This window comes from Felis catus, chromosome A1 (genome assembly GCF_018350175.1).
Source record: "Felis catus isolate Fca126 chromosome A1, F.catus_Fca126_mat1.0, whole genome shotgun sequence".
Taxonomy (NCBI): domain Eukaryota; kingdom Metazoa; phylum Chordata; class Mammalia; order Carnivora; family Felidae; genus Felis; species Felis catus.
This window is the reverse complement of record NC_058368.1, coordinates 238,244,830-238,263,886: the sequence shown is the minus strand read 5'-3', so window position 1 is coordinate 238,263,886 and position 19,057 is coordinate 238,244,830. Positions and strand designations below refer to the sequence as shown.

Here is a 19,057-nt window from a genome sequence, read left to right as displayed (position 1 = left end):
CAAGCCGCATTCAACGGGGCTGTGTTACCTGCGGTGAGGGTTACCCTTGCTACACGATCTCACCAGAACGTGGTTTTTCCATTTCTCAACCATTCTGTTGGGTCTGTAGTATTATTTTGTCATGGCAGCAATTTACTTTTTGCTAAAGCCACTGTTAAACGTTTTTTTGTGTTTATTTTCCATCGGTGTGTGTACCTTTGTGAAATAGCTCTTCGAATCTTTTGCCCACTTTGAATTGCGTTGGCTGTTTCTTTCTTATTGAGTTCTGAGATTTCTTTATATATTCTAGATCCATTCCTTTATCAGAAATGTGTTTTGCAAATATTTTCTCCCAGTTTTTGGCTTGTCTTCGTTTACTTGACAGTATCTTTTGAAAAGCAGAAGATATTAACTTTGATGAAAATATTTTGAAGATCCTAACTTTGGTAAAATCTAATTTATGAAGGTTTTCTTTCATGGATCATGTTTTTGGTGTTTTATCTAATAAATCTGCATAACCCAAAGCCACATGTATTTTCTGTTTTCTTAAGATATTATAATATTAGGTTTTACATTTAGGTCTGTGATTTATTTTTAGTTAACCTCTGTATATGGTGAAAGGGATTTTGTATATATGGAAATCCAACTTTCTAGCACCATAGGTACAAAAGCCTATGCTTTCTTCACTGAATCGCTTTAAACCTGTTTTGAAAATCATCTGACCACATATGTGCGGGCCTATCTCTGACGTCTCTATTCGGTTCTACTGACCTATGAGCTGTGCTGCATGAATACTACGGTGTCTTGGCTACTGTGGCTTCAAAGTAAGTTTTGAAATCAGGGAGCATGTGTCCTTTAACATTTCTTCGCATTTTCAAAATTCTGGCTAATTCCACGTAAAATTCTGAAGAAGCATGGCATTTTGCACAAAAATTCCTGCTGGGATTTTTATTGGGACTACAGTGAGTTTGCAGACTAATTTGGTGAGAACTGACAAGGTCAAATATTCTAATCCATAACCATGGTACAGCTCAATACTTATTTACATTTCACTCACATTCTTTCAACAGTGTTTTACAATTTTAAGTATATAGAATGCGTGCAGATTCTATTTGGTATCTAAACATTCACGTTTTCGGTGCTATTACAAACACCGCTTTTTATGTCCATTTCTATTTGTTTATGGCTAGTATTTACAAATACAAAAATCCTTCTCACTGTGGACGACGGAGAACCCGTGAAACGCTTCGGGCAGGTTGTGGTCTCTGAAGTCAAGCCCCAGGGTGAGGGGAGAGCTTATGTAACGTTCTAAACAAGGAGTCGGCACACTTTTTCTGCACGTAGAGCTCAAATGGTAAATATCTTTAGGTTTTTCAAGCCATATGTTCTTTATAGCAATTACTCAGCGGCTACCCCGCTGTCTTAGAGGCACAGACGATACATTCTTGAGCGCGCACGGCTGTTTTCCAATAAAACTTCACTTACAAAAATGGGTGGTGGGCGGGAGTAGCTCGCTGTCTCTTGTCCTAAACAACACTTGCTGCTAAGCTGGAATCCCAGGGCTCTGAATGCTGGTCCCTGCAGGTAGACCCTGGGACTCTGAACGCTGGTCCGTGCAGGTACGGGAAAGGGAATGGGCTGCGGGAGGGTTTGGTCAGCACTCACACGGTCACCTTGGATCAAATAGGGACGAATAATCCCAGGAGGGAGGAAGGACTTAAAAATCCATCAACAGCCTGTTAGAATTCCAGCTTGTCAACTGTAATCATGGGTTCCTGTGGACTTGGGGCCCATGGCTTCACTACCCCATTACTGCCTGTCCTTTGAAGATCTCCACAGAGGCACGTACCTGTGGTTGTGACAACACCGTCAGCCCCATACAGAGCCAGACACGCACAATGGCATGTGAAACCACACACCTGTCAAGGAGAAAACACTGAGAAGGCATGCCTGGTGCGTTGCGGGTCCGAGACGGGTGTGGCATCAAACTCCCCCACACGGGAGGTGGCTGAGCCCGCGGGGACAGGGCCAGTCTGCCACGTCTTCGGAACAAAGTTGTGTGCCGAACCTTATGGATGAGCCTGTTCTGAGTGGAGAGGACAAAAGGCTGTGTATTTACAAGCAGGCACGGTCGTCTGATTCCACTGTTATCACTGAGTGCCTACGGTGGGCCGGGCCTGTGACAGCCGGAGGGCGGAGCACGACAGAACCGGGCCCTGCCCAACCCAGGTGCTCAGAGGTTCTCAGAGGAACCCTGCGGGGAGGGCTGGGCGGAATCGGCCCCTGCGTGTCAGCCCCTCCGGGGCAGATCGTGCCGGGGAACGACTGCCATGTCTGGAGACACTTTCGGTTGTCACAACCAGCGATGAGGTGCTCTTGGCCATCTAGTGGGTGGGGGCTGAGGATGCTGCTGCACACACTTCAGTGCCCCGGATGGCCCTGCACTGGGAAAACCGTGTCCCGAGGGCCAGCTGTGCTGAGAGGGGAAACCTCCTAAGGTCACAGGGCTCCTCTGCAGCTGCTCTGGGACTGAGGTCTATGCAGGAGGTAATTACCCTCAGAACCCCTGCACTCAACACAGCTCGCTTCAGAGAAAACAAATCTAAGCGTTACAGCGTCTATACGGGCTGGCTGTTCTCAAACCAGGGCAGGGGTCCCGGGACCCCCTGAAGCAACGTGGGGAAAGAAGGTCTTTACTCCAGCAGAACTAGCTGAACCCCGCCTTCTCCCAGGACAAACTGCTCTGTGACATAATGTGCAAAACCGTGTCACTTCTTGTCCTGAGCTGCCTCCTGGGCTCTGCGCTGTGGTTCCGGGCATCGTGGTCAGGATCCCGGAGAGCAGGACTGTGCGTGCGCTGCGCCTTAGCGCGGCACACGAGCTGCCCGTGCGCGGTGCGATGCCTGTACTGCTCTCCTCCTAGTACAACCCGCTCCAGCTGTGGCCCGGACACCAAGGCTGCCAGGGGGGCCAGGGACATTGTGTGGGGGGCTCAGACCTTGCGGGTGAGGCAGCCGCTGGGACACGAGACACAAGAACACTGCACGCCACGGGCTCCAGGCCACATGTCTGCAGAGTCCCACGGCGGCTCTGCTTAGTACACACCCTCCAGGTGCGTCCTGCCTACATGTGTACAGATACACGCACACACCACATCCACGCAAATGGGGACATGCACGTACAAATACGTGCACACACCACCCACATCCATGCATACGGGGACATGCACGTGTGCACAGCGCACCCACACCACACGCGTGTCCATTCGTGCGTCACCAGAGATGACAAACACGTCTAACTGGTGTCTAAAACACCTTTACACACGGGGAGCCAAACTTTCCTTGACGTAAGTATTGCCGGCAAGGCTTTCATGCTTATCCGCGGCCAGGGAGCGGAGCAGTTGGCACTCAGAAGCTGCAGGTGGGCTAAATGCGGGGACAGGGCCGGACGCCGCCTTGCAGGGGCGCCTCCTAAGCAACTGGGGCCTCAGAAGCAAGACCCGCGCCCCCTCCATCTTGCCTCCTGCCCTGCAGCCCGAGCACGGACGGCTTGCCCAGAAGATAAGAACGATGCGCTTTCCATCCGGGGCTCTGGCTTGACCAGCTGACCTGGCTGCGCTGCTACATGGGGGTGGGGTGCCCGGCGGTAGAGTCAACAAAACCCGAGGCTCGACAGATCTTAGATTAGGCACTGCTTCGCTTTTATTTTCCTTTCCACGAGGTAGTACCGTTCCTCAAGATAGGGACACAGTCTTGCACATTATTTTACGGCGGAGACCTACATCTGTCTCTGTTTGTGTTTTGGGTTCGTTTTGCAGTAGATGAACCAGCGCCCGCGCCTCTTCACCCGGTAGCAGTCCCGACAGCGCTCCTTGATGACGCCCTTGGTCTTGAAGCCCAGGGCAAGCTGCAGGCCGGGCAGGAGGCGGCCGGGCAGGGGCCAGGGTCCCGCGGGCCCCGCGGTGCGAAGAGGTCCCGCCAGGAGAGTGGAGAGCGCGCGGGGCTTCGCCGGCCCGGGGCTCCCCCGGAGCAGCGGGCTCAGGGCGCACGCCAGCATCTTCGCCACGAGCACGCGGGCCATGTGGTGGCCGGGCCTGCGGGGAACCGAAAAACAATCCGTATGGCCTCCGCGCGGGAGGAGGAGTTTCGCCGCCAGCGCCCCCCCCCCCTCCGCCGCCACTCGGCTGTCCCCGGGCCCTCTCCCTGGCTCCTCCGCCCCTCCGCCGCCCCTCGTCTGTCTCCGGGCCCCCGGGGAGCCCGCCGGCCGAGGACAGCATCCCTCCGGGGCGTGGACAGCCCGGACCTGCGGCCGCGACGCACCCGGGGACTCCCGAGCCTCCACCCCGTCCTCCTCCCCGGCCCCACGCGACCCCCAGGACCACAGACCTGGGAAGAAAGGGCCGGAGACTGTCGCCCGCGCGCCTCGCATGCGCCTGCGCAATGGAGCGGGGAAGCCGCCGCCCGCAGTGTCCGCCAGAAAAAAAGATGGCGGCAAGGTCACGTGGTCGTCCCCGCAGCGCCGGGCGCAGAGACGGAGCTGCAGGAGCCCCAGCTACCCCTGCGCGGACGCCCTCCCGCCACTGGGTACCTACGGCCTCGGAGGCTGACAAAATGGGAACAGAAATACACATCTGGAATGAAAAATAAGTCACAACCAAGTAGACGTTTAAAAAAAACGAATACCGGCTCAAAACAAAAATCTAGAAGAATTCACACGTTTGTATTAAGTGCACATCCTGGGAGAAATGTGGCGAGGCTCAGGGAAGCAGTGGAGATAGGCACTGGTCCTAACTGGTTGCAGTTACATATCTTTTTTTCCCGCCCGTATTCTTTAATGAGACATTTCAAACAAAAGGTGAAGGACTACGGTGAGCACCCATCTACCCACCACCAGAGTCCACACTGAACCCAGTGCATCTTGTCATTCCGGGTATGTGTGCCCACCCATCCATCTACTGTCCGTGCACACGGAGGCGACCTGCAGACGGCGGCCCATCTGCACACCATCGATAAGGCAGCGAGCTCACTCTTGCACCTGCCCAGGTGAGCTTTGGCCCTGCCTCTGGGTACCTGTTTGTGGGCATCTTTCCGTTCTGAGATTTCCGGTGCATCTCATCTCTCCTCACCTTCCTGAGTTCTCTTCCACCTCCCGGAATCCCGGCTGTGGGTGTCCTCAACTCCTGGCGGGTGGGGGGGCATCCCCACCCTAGCTCTGAAGTCTGAGTCTGCCCCCCGTGCCCACCGCCCTCGGCGTAATTGACCCTCCTGACCCATCTATGAACAGGCAGTTCGGAGAGGGAAGCACCGGGACCGCCAGCGCGGGTCTGCACAGGTGTGCTCTAGAGCAGGGCACCCTCGGGGCTGATCTGCATGGGGATGACATCGAATGTGTCCTACTGGTAGCTTCACTGGAGTTCTGCTGCAGAAATCCGAATTTCTGCTGTCCCCGCGCCCACACAGAAATGCGCGCTGCGCAACGTGAATGTACATAGTTTACTCAATGCAAGGACCCTTCGCCAATGAAAACATTCGATACGTAACCTCCTCCCATGATTATCAATTGTCATCGAATGTGAAGAGTGCCCTTTCATTTTCCATCCTGCTCTGCCCTAGCCCTGGCAGGGGGGCCACTCAGCAGTCGATAAATGCTCAGGTTGCGCACAAATTTTCCCGCCTTTTCCGTACTGAGCCTCGGCCCCACCGTTGCACCTGCTGGGCGGCACTCGCCCGAGCGCATTGCGCTTGCGCGTCCCCGCCCCCAGCGTAAGTTGGCGCAGCAAGCGCCCCTCCCTGCGGAAGCCGTGCGCACGCATCAGCGCGTCGGTGCGCCGGGTCAGGGGTCAGCCCGCAAAGATGGCGGCGACGGTCACCTTCTGCCGGCTGCTGGGCCGGAGCCGTCCGGCGGCGCTGACCCTGCCCCGTGGCGCCAGGTGTCTAGGGGTGCGGACTTCACCGACCGGGGAGAAGATTACGCACACCGGCCAGGTAACCGCCGCGGCGTGGAGGATGCCCTCCATCTCGGCTTCCCGTCCCTCCGGTCCCCTCCCCCTGCGGCCGGGGGACGCGCCGGCCGGTGGGCAGGGTCTCTCAGGCCGAGCCCCGGGCCGGCCCCCGTTCACATTAGAGTGGGTGTGTGCGGGGGTCCCACGCTCTGACCGACGAGACGGAAGCCGCCCCACCCCCACGGCCGCCGCCGTGCCTCTGCAGTCAGGGTGGGCTCGTCCTCCGAGCGTCGCCAGCTCCAGCATCAGGCCCGTCCCTGTGGACAGGCTGACCGTCGGGGCCCGCGTGCGCTTCCTGTCGTGTCCGCGGTGCTAGGCCGTACATTTTAACAAGCCGAGGGGCCGCTGTAGTCTAAAACAGAAGGCGGAAAAGTGAGCGAGGTACCTGTGTTATTAAGGAGTCCCCTAGCCGACACTTCTATCCGATGTCGGCCAGAGGTGAAAGAAAATTGGGGGTGCCCCTCCTCTGCCCGAGTTGGTCTCTGCTCTTTCAGACCGCAACTCGCTACCTTCCGATTCCGATTGTTGTCCGGTCTCACCTTCGGTATCTCGCTGGGGAATGCCCCTGGTCACGAAGTTACACTTTGCGCCTCACGCACTTGGTCACGAGTGGCCAGAATGTTAAGAGAAAACACTTTCCTGTAATGTTTACTCTTGGTACGAAGTGACTTCTTCCCGGATCAGGCTGTGAAAATCATATAAGGTCTTTTTTTTTTTTTTCAGGCTTATGATGATAAGGACTACAGGAAAATCCGATTTGTAGGTCGCCAGAAAGAGGTAAGCCAAACGTCTAGTGAAAGAGAGGTAGGCTTTGGTAAAACCTTTATGTAACCAACAGGAAATAAAAGTTAATCTCTGGACTTAAATTCTCAAACTGGGGGGGGGGCACCCTGGAGGCTGTGGAAGTTTGCTTGTCTTTGAAATGCTGAATGTGCCTGTATTTGTTTTATCCCCCCCCCCCCATTGTAAAGTGACATCTTGTGTCTCTCGGTTTCTGTATAAATGGGAGTGATCTTTTTTACCCTCTCCATTTCTGTGTCTTATACTCCTGAGATCTTCAGATTAAAGGAAGTCACAGCAGCTTTTAAAAACTACTCTTTTGGTCACTCTTTGGAGTACGCTTCTCATATTTACTGCCAGACAGACCAGACTGTGTTCTCACCGGGACGGACATGCACACGCTGAAACCAGCACGAGGGTTGTCCTTCCCCGCGTGGGTCTGACGGCTCACCCACCGTGTAACCGCTGGAGACAGGGCTGACGGTGGAGTCAGCCCGCAGGGGCCTGTTCGCGTCCTGGTTCCTCACCCGCGCTGCCAGCTCCCCAGTCTCCGCGCGTGTTGGTTCGGCCGGTTTTCCACTTCTGAGTCTGTTTGTTTTCCACGGTCGCCCTGAGTCCGTCCTTCCCTCAGTCAACCTTCTCCTTGCTCCTCAGTTGCCCCTAAATCGTGTTCCCTTCCCCGCTGATCTTGGTTACATTGTCCCCTCTTAGCGTCTACATTTCTACTTCCATTCCTGCTTTGTGGGCCTGGTGGGGCAGGTGGAGGAGGCGGAGTTTGGTGCCCTGTGGGGAATGCATGGGTCCTGAAGCTTGGGGGTCGTCCCTGTGGCCTGGCCCCCGGCCCCCTACCTCAGCTCTTGTGATGTTCCAGCAAGCACCTGGGTCTGTCACAAGCTCCTCTCTGCTGGAAACTGTGTGGCCTCTGGCTTCTGATTGCCGGGGCCGGAGGGGCGGGGGTGGGGGGTGGTGGGGGAGGGTAGGGGGCGGTGGCGGCAGAGGGGTTGCATCAGGGAAGCAACCTAAAATTGAAACCGAAGAAACAAAATCAGAGTTGGCGAAGCGAGTAAAGTGGGAACGGGGCAGTGCTGAAGGTGTCGCCTCGCTCTGTGAGCTCCCCCAGGTCTGCACCCCTCTCCCAGCTCCGTGTGTGCGTGGCCTTTTCCTGGCTGAGATCGTGAGGGCCCAGGGGCACATCTTCACGTCGTAAAGGTGCACAGTGTGTCTGTAAGTGGTGAGTAGGCATCTGCTCCCGCTTTCCTTCCTTCTGGAAGAAGCCAACACAGCTGGGGGTCGCATTCATAGGCGTGGCTCTTCTGAAACATTTCCCTTCCCAGGTATATCCTCTCTGTCTTGACAGTGGGGTGAATGGGGTCTACGGGCCTTTGGCTTCCTGGGGTGGGGGGCATGGCCTGGCCGTATGTTTACCCCCCGGACCCAGAGGAAAACCCTTGAAACTGAGTTCCTAAACTGCAGGGTCCAGACACTGCTGGCCCTGGGCGCTGAGCCTCGCGGCTGGTGGCTCTGCAGCCCCGTGCTGGCTCCTGCTCCGCGTGTCTGAGCTCGCCCTCCTGGCACTGGCTGAGTGGCCCCTGAACCTGTGTCACCCCAAAGCACCCGTGGACACCGCTGTCCAAAAGTCCTAAGGGGCGTTTTTGAGCATTTTCTCCAAATGTAGCTTCCTTTTTAATTTGGATGAAAACTTCAGTTTTTATTTTGACTTGAAAATTATATATGTGTGTGTGTGCACGTACGTTTAGCTGGGTATAAATGTTGGTATTAGTATGAAAACAGTCGATATTCTAAATAATTGGATTGGGGCTTTTACTTTGCTTTAAATCTCTAGCTCTCCATGAACACGGTTAACGTCCTGCAGGACACTGGTTGCTCAACTAGGCTGCGATTCCTTTTTGTACAGATTAATACTGTCTCGTGTGGTCCCGTGTTTTGTGTTGTGTCTTTGAGCTGCACTTTCCATAGGAACTGTTGCTGCCAAAACACCAGCTAAAAAATACAAACAGCTCACTAGGTATTTGGACCTAAACATGTTTGTGCCCAAGTCGGTTGACCAAGAGGCACATAACAAGGTAGTTTCATGTTTGTTACACTAGTGACGCGTATAGGACAGGTGTCCAGCCATCGGTTTATGGCTTGTGACACAGCGTGTGCTCACAGCTGAGGTGAAGCATGCGGGACGCCGTGGCATTTCTCTGTTCGTCCCTTGGAAGGGCTGGGGACGCTCCTGGCCGTGCCCGTGGGAACCGGGTCGGCAGCTGGGTGCGCTCTGGCGCTGGGACTGGGCCCTGCTTCCTCTGCGGCTCAGTGTATGTATTCCTGCGGTTGGCCTGAGTCCTGGGAACGAGACATTCATCACGGTAGGTCAGGGTCACCTACTGAGTGACGGGGAGCTGAGTGACGGGGGCAGTCCTGTGTCAGTCTCCGGTGTCAGCTGCCCTTCCCGCGGGAGATGGTGGTCTGTCTGACTGCCGTGATGGGACCTGGGGGTTTGTTAGTGTGCCCTTTGTGACACGTTTGTCACTTAGGTAGACACCATACTGTTTTACAGCACGAGGCTTTATTTGTGGGGCGTGTGGCTCTGTCTGCAGCAGAGGCGAGTGAGCACCACATCCCTCCCTCCGCAGCCCGCCGTAAGGTGCCGGCATCGGGAGCGGCGGGGCCGTCCACAGGGCGCCGAGCTCAGAGCGCTGGTAGGACAGCGCGTCCACACCCAGCGCGTCCGTATCCCGCGTCCACGCTGCCTGGCCTCCCCACGCACCTGGTGTGTTGGCTCCAACGTAGCCGTACTTCCCAGTAACTTCCTACTGTGTTTCTGGAAATAGAAGTTGGAGGAAAGGTCTTACGAAGTCAGGGTCTGTAACCGTAAAGCTTTTTAAGAAATAACTAAACTTTTCCAAAATGTCCCCATCCCGTGGATTTGGGGCGTCAGGTCTGGTGAGGTGCCTGGGAGAGCGAGGGGCCGGGCCGCTCTGGGTCCCGCGTCCTCTGGACGGAGTCAGCTGGCTCCGGAGAATCTGAGGTCAGTTGTGCCTTTCTGACCTACTCCTGGGTTTATCACCCAGATTCAGAGGCCCCACCCCCCTATTGGTAAAGATGGTGCCTGACCTTTGTTTCCTTATCTTCACTGAGGCGGTAGGCGGGGCTCTGGGCACACGGGGTGGGGACCCGCACGGCCTGGTCACCGGGACTGACCCAGCGCTCACTTCTCGCCCGTAGTGACACGTCAGAACTGAGGCGGACGTTCAGCGAGCGGGTCGCGAAGTCGCCGGGCGGTGTGTGCTCTGTGCGGCCTTGTGCGGCCTTGCACTTCCTGTCTTGTCTCCTGGGGCATCTGTTGGGGACGCGCGATGTTCTGCTGCTGACGGCTGACGGCGTTCGGCTACCGTGCGCCTCGGTCACGTGACCCTCAGCCTCCGGGCGCGGGTGACCTTCCACGCGTGGCCACGCCGCTGTTTCCCTGCCTGGGTGGGTGGATGATGCTAGATCTGGAGGTGCCGTCGAGCGAGCTGCTCCTTGTCGGCCTGAGCGGGGTCCACACCTGCCGCCGACGGTGAGAGCGGGGTCCCGATGGCTGCGGACGACGGCGTCAGAGAGGAGGGCGAGCCGGGGCGGGGACCTCCCGAGGGAGGCCCTCCGGGAGAGGAGGCTGCGGCCCCTGGCACGGCCGGCCCGCCGCGGCGGGACACCGGAGTCGGCTCCCACACCGGGCCGTGGGCTCGCCAGGGACCGTGTGGTCTCGGCTTCGGCCCTTTCCCTGGACACCGACGCTGACGCTCCGCGTGTACGGCCTCCCCGGCCCTCCAGGCTTCGTCTGCGTGGCGCCCACCAGGCGGCCCCGAGTGGCGGGCTCGCTGCGAATCACGTACGAGCCAGGCGGGCCCCCTGGCCCGCGTCCCAAGTTTGCCGCGGTGGCTCGTCGTCAGAGCCGTGAGGTGCCGAACCGGGACGCTCGAGGGGCCGTTGCGACGCGGAGGGAACGTATCCCGGCCCCTGGTCCTGTGAGCCCAGCCGCTCCGATTCAGCAGCTTCCAGCGGCCACGCCGGCTTCCGCTCTGTCCGGCAGCGCCCTGCGGCCGCCAGCGCCGGCCGGCCGAGCGGGTCGTGACGTCGCGTCGCTCCGTGACGTCGGGTTCACCGGGGCGCACGTGTGTCCCGGAGATGCCGACGTGACTGCAGCACCACTTCCCGTGAGTGAGGTTCCCGGGAGTCCTTGAAGCGTCCAGGGGGTGGCAAGTGCGCTCGGAGTGTCCGTTACTAAAAATTTCATTTTACGTTTGTATCTTGGAGCCTAAGCTCCGTGCACTGCTGACGTGTCTCAGTTTCTTTTAACTTTATGTGTTGCCCCCCCCCCCCCCCCCCCGACCCCGCGCCCCCTCCTATCTGTCCATTTGTGTCCTTGGAGCTCACTTGTCAAAAGACCCGGGTCGTTTTCTCCTGTGGGGTCACCCCAGCTGGGTCTTCCTGACTGTGGTCCTTAGAGGTGTTTGTGCCTCTGTTCTGAGTGTCTAACGGGGGCGGGGTCAGGTCCGACTCCTGGTCTCTTCATGGCGAGGTTCCTGCGTGGGGCGCTTCCAGCCTTGAGATGCAGTTTCTCTGGGGTGGGGGTGGGGGTGGGGGTGGGGGGCGGGCCGAGGGTCACGTTCTCTTGCGTCCTGGTAGCCCGAGGACCTGCGTGAAAAGAAACTTTGGGCGGCCTGAGGAAGGTGGAAGAAATCGGTTCTCTGCTTTTGTTTATGGGTTTTTATCTCTAGTAAGGCGCTTACTGAATTTTTAAAGTCTGTAAAGTCACAGACTTGAGCCTAGCGTGTTTTGGTGCCTGCACTTACCGTGAGTGCCATTGTCCCTTGGATTCCCTCCCCTGCCCGGCCCTCCCCAGTTGGGTGTTTCCCCAGGTCGGCTGCCCTCTGGGGACTGTATTCCTCTCCTCTGTGACAGCGGGGTGCTGCTGGGGACAGTCCCTCCCATGGCTCTTCCTGACCTGTCCCAGTGGGTGGCTGGTGCGGGGAGGGGAGCCTGGGACAAAGCCCACCGGGCAGTTGTTAACTGTTAACCTGGAATCCAGGTTCTGGCAAGGGAGAGAAGTGAGAGGGGTTTGTATTCAAATTCTTGCACTGTTTCTGTACGTTTGAAATTGCATCCACAGGAAGCGCCAGAAGCGTGTGTGTGTCTGCACCCAGACACCTGTGTGCGACTGTGTCCGTGCCGGCTGGACCTGGGGGCCTGGGGGCCTGGGGGCACTGTCCACATAAACTTGGATTGCATGAAATTATGAAGCTGTTGCTTTTGGCTCTACGAATTTTTCTTTTCCTCTTGTTCCAGGTGAATGAAAACTTTGCCATCGATTTGATAGCTGAGCAGCCCGTGAGTGGAGCTGACAGTCGGGTGGTCGCGTGTGACGGCGGCGGGGGGGCTCTTGGCCACCCGAAAGTGTACATAAACCTGGTACCGTGTCCCCTGTCCTTGCTGTCCTAGTCTGAAGTGCCCTGTTGAGAGCGGCCGCCGCGGTGCCGACCTCGACCGCCCACCTTCCCGCTCGATCTGCCCGTGGACCCTGCCGCAGGGACCCCGTGAAGGGCACCTGTCCCCTGGGACGCGCCGTGAGGTGCTGTGTGAAGTACTTCGTGTGGCCAGCGCCGACTGTCCACTCTCCTTCCACGCGCCTGCTCTGTCTTCCTGGGACCGTCGTTTCGGCCCCTGTGCACGTGGATGGGTGCGCAGAGCCTTAGGGAAGATGAGACGCAGGGCCGTTAGAGCGGAGAAGGCGACCAGGGGCTGGGGCTCAGCTGCTGTGGCGTCATGGAGGGGAAGGGGGTCAGCAGTGCCCCGCTGTCCCGTCCACTGGGGGCCGGCGTGCGCCCGGACCGGACCCCGGTCCGGGGGTGCGCGGGTGGGCCTCTGCTCGGCACCCCACGCACTCCCGTCCTTTGAGTTCTGTGCTCAGGGCCAGAGCTCGGCCGTCCCGGGCCGGGAGGGCAGATGGGCATCGAGCTAAGGCCCCAGGCGGCCGCTGTGCCCATCCCCGCTCCCTGCGGTGCTCCTTCGAGAGGACCACAGGTTCTGGCGTAGGTGCTGAGCTGGGGTTCAGTCCGCTGCCCCGGCGGCTGCGAGTCAGGGTGTAGCGAGACCTGGGCCCCCGGTGCCACCATGGTTCTTGGTCCCGTAGCGACCTTAGAGCTTTTCCGCCGTCTCTAGGTGAGGCTGTAACTCAGGTCCGTGTCTGGTGTCTCAGTGTTTACACTTGGAGTAGAATGTGGAAACATGAGATCTCTCCTCTTGAATCTTTTCAGGACAAGGAAACCAAAACTGGGACGTGCGGCTATTGTGGACTGCAGTTCAGACAGCAGCATCACCATTAGCGTGGCCAAGCTGTGCACGCGCGGGCGTCTCCGCCTTAACACGCAGCAGCCAAGAGCCCGGTGCTGTCACGGGGCGCCGCCGGCTGAATAAAGGGCGTTGTGACCCAGGACGCGAGCCGCACGCGTGCTGCTTTCAGAGAGGACTTGGGAACGAGCACCCACCTGGAAGGGCAGGGTCCTCCTCTGGGCGCGCGGGGGGCCTCGCGGCACCTGCTGCGATCCGGGTGACTGCACCGCGTGGCCGAGGGGCGGGAGGGAGAAGGGCTTCTCCGATTTTGCAGACGAATTGGAGGTTCGTCAGGCTTAAGAGCTCCCACAGGGGCCGGTGCTGGGTTCAGGCCTCCACCCTCTGACTGGAAGCGTGTGCTCTCCCTGCCACTCCCCTGCGCCTGCGCCTCATTGTGTCCTCGTCTTTAGGGTGAAATATAGACTCTTAAAGCCTGGAAACTAAGCATCTTCGGAAGGTACGGTCACCTACGGGCCAAATTCAAGGCAATCCGTGTAATGAAAAGAGGAATGGGTGTGAGGTGACACAGAAGTAACAGGACTTTAGAGGGGAGGGGAAGGAGGCTGGGTGCAGCCCCCGTGGGCTCTGACCTGTGGCCCGTGGGGTCCCGGAGGAGGCTCCTGACGCAGATGGAAGGTGAGGCCCTGACTAAACCAGGAAGGAAGGAAGGAAACCCACAGACCACGGGGCCCCCGCATCCCAGGGGGACCCGTGAGAAAGGACAGCGGGGCGTGTTCTGATCACAAAACACTGAAGCCCGAGCCTTTAGGGGCCAGAGGAAAGGAAACTGTTAGGGCGTCAGGAAGAAGGAATAGATCACCCAGTGCAGAGGTTCGCGCAGGGCGCCTCGGTTTTCAGTCCTGGAAGCTGGACACGGGAGTAGTGTCACTGGCCTAGAGCAGTCAGGAGTCCTGTGCACGAGGTCCCCCACGGCATGTGGAGAACTCGCAGAGGCCCTCCTGGACCCCATCTCCGGCAAAGGGAGGCGCCACCTGGGAGCGCACAGTGGGTCCTCATGAAGCTCCTTGGCTGGAGCCACACAAGAGGGTGGGCCTCTGAGCAAGTGTCGGAGGAGGGGCGGGGTGGGGGTAAGGGGCCAAGGGACCCTGAGGCCCTGGGGCAGGGGAAGGGGAGTGGGAGGATGCACATGTGAGGGAAACCACGCTGCCTGGTCTAGTAACCTCAGGGACTGTCCGACTACAGCTGGCTGGCTGCGTGGGGTGGGGCACGGGTGGGGGTCGGAGGGTGTCTGAACATGGAGCACGGGGGTGGGGGGGGCCGATGATGTCATCGTGCAGAGCAGTGGTGGGGGGCAGGTGGCATCACCATGCAAAGGTTCTGGGACCTGGGTGAGATTGTCATCCACGTGAAGGCCAGGGGTGCGGGGTCTTGTGACCTCACGCAGAACCGGGTGTGCTCAAGTGGCGTCATCGTGTGAAGCACGGGTGTGGAGTCGGGTGACAGCCTCACACAGAGCACGGGACGCGTGGCCTGGGTGATGTCATCAGGCGGAGCAGGGGGGCCTGGGGGGCCCCAGTGATGTCATCCACGGGAGTATCTGGGGCAGGTGGGGGGTTTCTGGATGATGTCAGCCCTGAGCCCCTGTCCCCTGTCCCCTGCCTGGCCAGGTAGGGGTCCTCCTGGGCCGAGCATGCCGGGAAGGGGCTGGTGACCCAGTGTGTCTGTGTGTGGCAGTCGCCTGGCTCTCTGGCGGGATGTGCTGGGGACCTCCTCCCACCGTGGGGTTGGTGATCTCCCGAGGACGAGTAGGTGGGCGCCACAGACACCAGGGCGTCCAGGGAGGAAAGGCTACTGCAAACCGGGGGCTCGAAACCCAGGACCGCGGCCAGAAGTCTGGAATGGGGTGGCCCCAGGGCCCCCGCGCCCTCCCTCCGAAGGCACAGGCAAGCCTCCTCTGGGCTCGCAGGCCATCGCCCCTCTCTGCCTCGCCCCTCTTCCCTCCGTCCTGCCCCTGAGTGTCCTGTCTGAGCACGGTCATCGGCAGGGGCCCTGCTCCACTATGACCTCGTCTTCACCAGTGATCCTTGCGAAGACCGGGTTTCTAAATAAGGCCTGTTCTTCCACTCAGTGGTTGAGGGTTTGGGGGGCACGTCCCCCCCAGGGAACGTGGGAGCGGGGTACATGCTCCTCCCACCTGGCGTCAGGGCAGACCGCACCCCGAGAGTCTAGGCGTGTGCCCAGAGGGACGGCGTGTCCTGGCAAGGAGCCACGGGAGAAGAGGGGGTTCGCCTTTATGAGAACGTTTTCTGCATAAACACACACGTTTGACAAGTTTGCATAAGGTGAAAACACAACATTATGTCTCCCAGTTAACCTTGAGACATAAAAATGGAAATACGTATTTCTGGAGCCAGAGGAAGGAAACAAAAGCCTACTAAAGTGGGAACAGCCACATGCATGTTTCTCGAGAGGGACCAGAGGCACCGAGGAGCAGTGGAGGCCCCAGCCTGAGGGCAGCCCCCTCCTCCCAGCTCTGAGAGCCACTTCCTGATCCGTGCTGTGAGTGAGTCCGGTGACAGTGTTGGTGTGTGTGCCTCGTGGGGCCGCCCCTGCCCCCAGCGGGCCTCTGGGGCCAGGCTGCTCCCTGTAGTGCAGGTGGGAAGCTGAGGGAGGCCTCTCCTGACCGCCCACGCCCTCGGGGAGGGGGGGGGTCCGTGCCCAGCCCAGCCCTGCGCCCCCTGACTCGGCCACCTACGCTAACTTTCCTCTTTGGGACCCGAGAGGAGAAGTAAACCTGACGAGTACTGGGCTTTGATGAAGGGGGAAACATATCGAAATGACCGGTTGTCTGCAGGCAAGCGCATAAACTGTTTACGGGCCGTGTCTGATGGCGTGGTCACCCCGCAAAGCCTGCCTGCCTGCGGTCGGGGGCGGGTGGCATTACTGGTGGGGCGCACGGCCCTCACGAGGCGATGCAGGTGTAGGTGTGAGACCCCTTCTGTAAACACGCCTGCCCCACCGCCCCTGTCGCGTCCTGCCTGAGCACAGTTCCCCGCACCGCCTGGGACGGAAGTACGCCGATCTGGGGGGTACCTTAGACACCCCTCCCTGTAGAAAAGCAGACCCGGCTCGCATGGCCAGTGGTAGCGGGAGCACGTGCGGTGTGGAGTGGAAGGTTTCTCCCTGGAGCGGATTCAGGCCAAGGCAGGGGCTGGGCCACGCAGCCAGCAGGGTGGACGCTGGTCTGCAGGAGAGGAGGCAAGGCTTCTGGACCGGCCCAGCAGAGCACTGAGGAGGGAGCCTGGCCGTTCAGAGCTGTGCTGGGGGCTCCCGGGACTGTTCCCAGGGGGCGTGCTCTCTGTGGGCTGTGAGGGGTCCCTACTTCTCAGAGACAGCTGTCCTTTGCAGGCCAGGATGGCCACCGGGATACGCTGCTTTGCAGCCGGTGCCCCTGTGTTCAGGGGACGGCAGAGACTGGGGACAAAGGCCACGTGCATGGTTCCAGGTGAGGGGTGTTGGCCTGTAGCTCCCTGTGGTTGTGACTCAGGACCCCGGTGCTTCTCAGGTTGAGCTGGATGGACAGACAGCCCCGAGGTTCCTGCTTGTCTAAAAAACACGAACCAACCCCAGGCCCCAGGTCTGGGGCAGCTCCCTGGCCCCAAGGGCCCATGTGACAGGTCCTCCCCAGTCCGGGAGACGTCACCTGGGGACCAGATGTGGTGCAGGGCCCCCGGACACGCTGGCTCCTTCCTCCGCCCTGATGTCTGCACAGTCTGCGTCCCGTGGCCGCTCCTGTCTTCCTTGATTCAAGTTTGGGCGATGCTTCTCCCTCCTTCCTCCTGCAACCCGCCTGCTTCCTGTTTGAAGCGAGGTTCTCGTGGGCAGCACAGGGTTTTGTGAATCCGCTCTGCCAACCTGTCTCTTAATTGATGTATTTAGACCGTTTGCACGGAACGTAGTTATTGGAAAGTTAGGGCTCACGTCTGCCTCTTTTGGGTTTGCTTTTGTTCCGTTGCTATTTCTGGTTTCCTTTCCCTGACCCCCCCCCCGCCCCCCGCCCCGGCCCCGTGGGTTCCCGGAACAGGTTTAGAGTTCCAGAGCTGGTGTGGGCTGACGATGGCTCCCCTCCCCGCCTGCCCCGGCGGCCCCAGCAGGGTTTGGTGGTGATGCCTGGCCGGTGGCAGGCTGGTTCCGCCGTGGCCTGCGCTGCGTGGCGCCGGGGTGGGCCCCGCGACAACTGTGGCGCTTCGCTGTGCCGCCGTCCGCCTCCTCGGCTGGTTCTCTGGCTGGAGGGCACGGGCCTTGGCGTTTGTCCGCAGGCTTTGGCCTCCAGAGCCCCTTCCGCCCGTGCCTGGGGCCCGCGAGGCGAAGGGAAGACCCGGGAGCTCGGCAGCTGGTCTGCGGGTCCCCTGGGCCAGTGGCCCAGCCGGTCTGCCACGCCCCTCTCAGAGTCCTCGACCTCTGCTGTGGGTGCAGCGCCCAGTGCGGCGTGTAGCGGGAGGAGTAGGGACGGCACGTGGGCCCCACGCTCCCAGAAGCGGAGGACCACGCCATCTCCTGCGGGGAAGGACACGCACACCCGGGACTGGCGCTGCTGGCCCGGGGTGCCGTGCCGGGGGAGGCAAGGTGGACGGCCTGGCCCGGAGGTCCGAGAGCCGGCCTGCTTGTCAGCGTGTGCACCCGGGCGGTGCTGCTCCCCCGGGAAGCACCTCCGTGTAGATACCACCCAGCCTGGGCCCTTGGCCTCCTGGTGCCCACACCCGGGGGCCCCTGCGCCCAGTGGCCGTGGCCACAGGGAGGAAGGCCAAGCATGCTTTCTCTCCACGCCGGCCTGATGGAGGTACCAGCTGCCAGCTCACAGACCAACACCGGACGCTCACACGGGACCTCCCGCGAGGCGCCCCCCTCACGGGGGGTGGCACCCGCTCTGGGCACGGCGGCCGTCCCTGCTCCCAGCCTCCTGCCTCCTCTCAGCAGGTGTTTGTGGCCCTCCACGGGGCAGTGTGTCGCCCACTGGTGGCCAGCGCACAGGCCGGGTCACTCAGAGGCGAAGGCCTGGGGGCCAGGACGGGCCGGAGGGCCAGCACCCCCACGGTCGGGCCCAGGGGTGCACGTTGGGAAGGCGCACTTCTCATCCCTGTGGCCTCGAGCTCCGTGGGTTCCACCTTCCGCCTTCTCGTGCAGAGTTCCCACCCGGCAGTCCCGGAAGGCACGCCCTGTGAGCACGAGGGCCCGGCTGGCTGTAGCTGAGGGCCCTCCAGCCATCGGTGCCCTTCCGTGTCCAGTCACGGTCACTAACGGCCAATAAAGCAACGGACAAGGCCGGTGAGCCTGCGCACTTCCTGGGGTGAAGGCCGAGGAGAAGGGAGGCGGGCTGTTGGGGGCGAGGCGGCCGCTGGGGGCCACACGGTCACGCGCTGCAGCAGGTGGCTTCCTTCCACGTCCCGTGGAGCCCAGCCACCCGTGGCCGTGCAGGGGCTCCCACCTGAGCCGAGCTGATGCAGGCAGAAGGGGGCTGCCGAGGCACGTGCCGGCTCGTCCACGGCTCCCTGCCAGCCCAGCCACGCTTTCCTGCATCACCTTTCACGGGCACCGGCACCCCCTCCCCTGAGAGGGGCTGGGTGCCGGCTTCTCGCTCTGGGCTCCGTTCACCAGGACCTGCGCCGCCCTCTGGAGACCTCCACGCCTGCCCGCTTCAGTGTGGCCGCCCGCTGACCCCTGTGCCCTCGGTGTCCCCCCAGGGAGGGAGCCCGGCCCCGGAGCCACTGATGGTGAATTCTGCCGCAGTCCTGGTGAGCTGCACGGGAAGAGGTGGCCCAAAGTGCGGGTGCCCGCTCTCTAATCGTGTCTGCAAAAGCAAAGGGACGGTTCAGAAACGGAGAGCGTGATTTTGCCGGGGGGGGGGGGGGGGCGGCGGCGGTCAGACGTGACTGTGTGCGTGGCCTTGGGTTCCGGGAC

General features: G+C 60.0%; 2 protein-coding genes across 2 annotated transcripts; one reads left to right on the top strand and one right to left on the bottom strand.

Annotated features, from left to right (window-relative positions):
- Nucleotides 1-3,657: 3,657 nt before the first annotated feature.
- MRPL36 (mitochondrial ribosomal protein L36) lies at nt 3,658-5,699 on the bottom strand. Its single transcript, XM_023239789.2, has 2 exons — nt 4,365-5,699; nt 3,658-4,072 (listed from the first exon to the last, which is right to left on the bottom strand). The coding sequence occupies exons 1-2, from the start codon at nt 4,607-4,609 to the stop codon at nt 3,757-3,759; spliced, it is 561 nt and encodes a 186-aa protein (XP_023095557.2). The 5' UTR covers nt 4,610-5,699; the 3' UTR covers nt 3,658-3,756.
- A 95-nt stretch (nt 5,700-5,794) lies between these two features.
- NDUFS6 (NADH:ubiquinone oxidoreductase subunit S6) lies at nt 5,795-13,239 on the top strand. Its single transcript, XM_023239793.2, has 4 exons — nt 5,795-5,963; nt 6,704-6,757; nt 12,095-12,217; nt 13,063-13,239. The coding sequence occupies exons 1-4, from the start codon at nt 5,832-5,834 to the stop codon at nt 13,129-13,131; spliced, it is 378 nt and encodes a 125-aa protein (XP_023095561.1). The 5' UTR covers nt 5,795-5,831; the 3' UTR covers nt 13,132-13,239.
- The last annotated feature ends 5,818 nt before the right edge of the window (nt 13,240-19,057 follow it).

What these genes read in the sequence shown, in the direction of transcription:
- MRPL36 (XM_023239789.2), bottom strand. Translation starts at nt 4,609, where the DNA reads ATGTGTATTTCTGTTCCCATTTTGTCAGCCTCCGAGGCCGTAGGTACC. An exon ending in CTCCGGCCCTTTCTTCCCAG is followed by an intron (nt 4,073 to 4,364) that starts GTCTGTGGTCCT and finishes GGTTCCCCGCAG; the next exon opens with GCCCGGCCACCACATGGCCC.
- NDUFS6 (XM_023239793.2), top strand. Translation starts at nt 5,832, where the DNA reads ATGGCGGCGACGGTCACCTTCTGCCGGCTGCTGGGCCGGAGCCGTCCG. An exon ending in AGATTACGCACACCGGCCAG is followed by an intron (nt 5,964 to 6,703) that starts GTAACCGCCGCG and finishes TTTTTTTTTCAG; the next exon opens with GCTTATGATGATAAGGACTA. An exon ending in CGAAAGTGTACATAAACCTG is followed by an intron (nt 12,218 to 13,062) that starts GTACCGTGTCCC and finishes GAATCTTTTCAG; the next exon opens with GACAAGGAAACCAAAACTGG.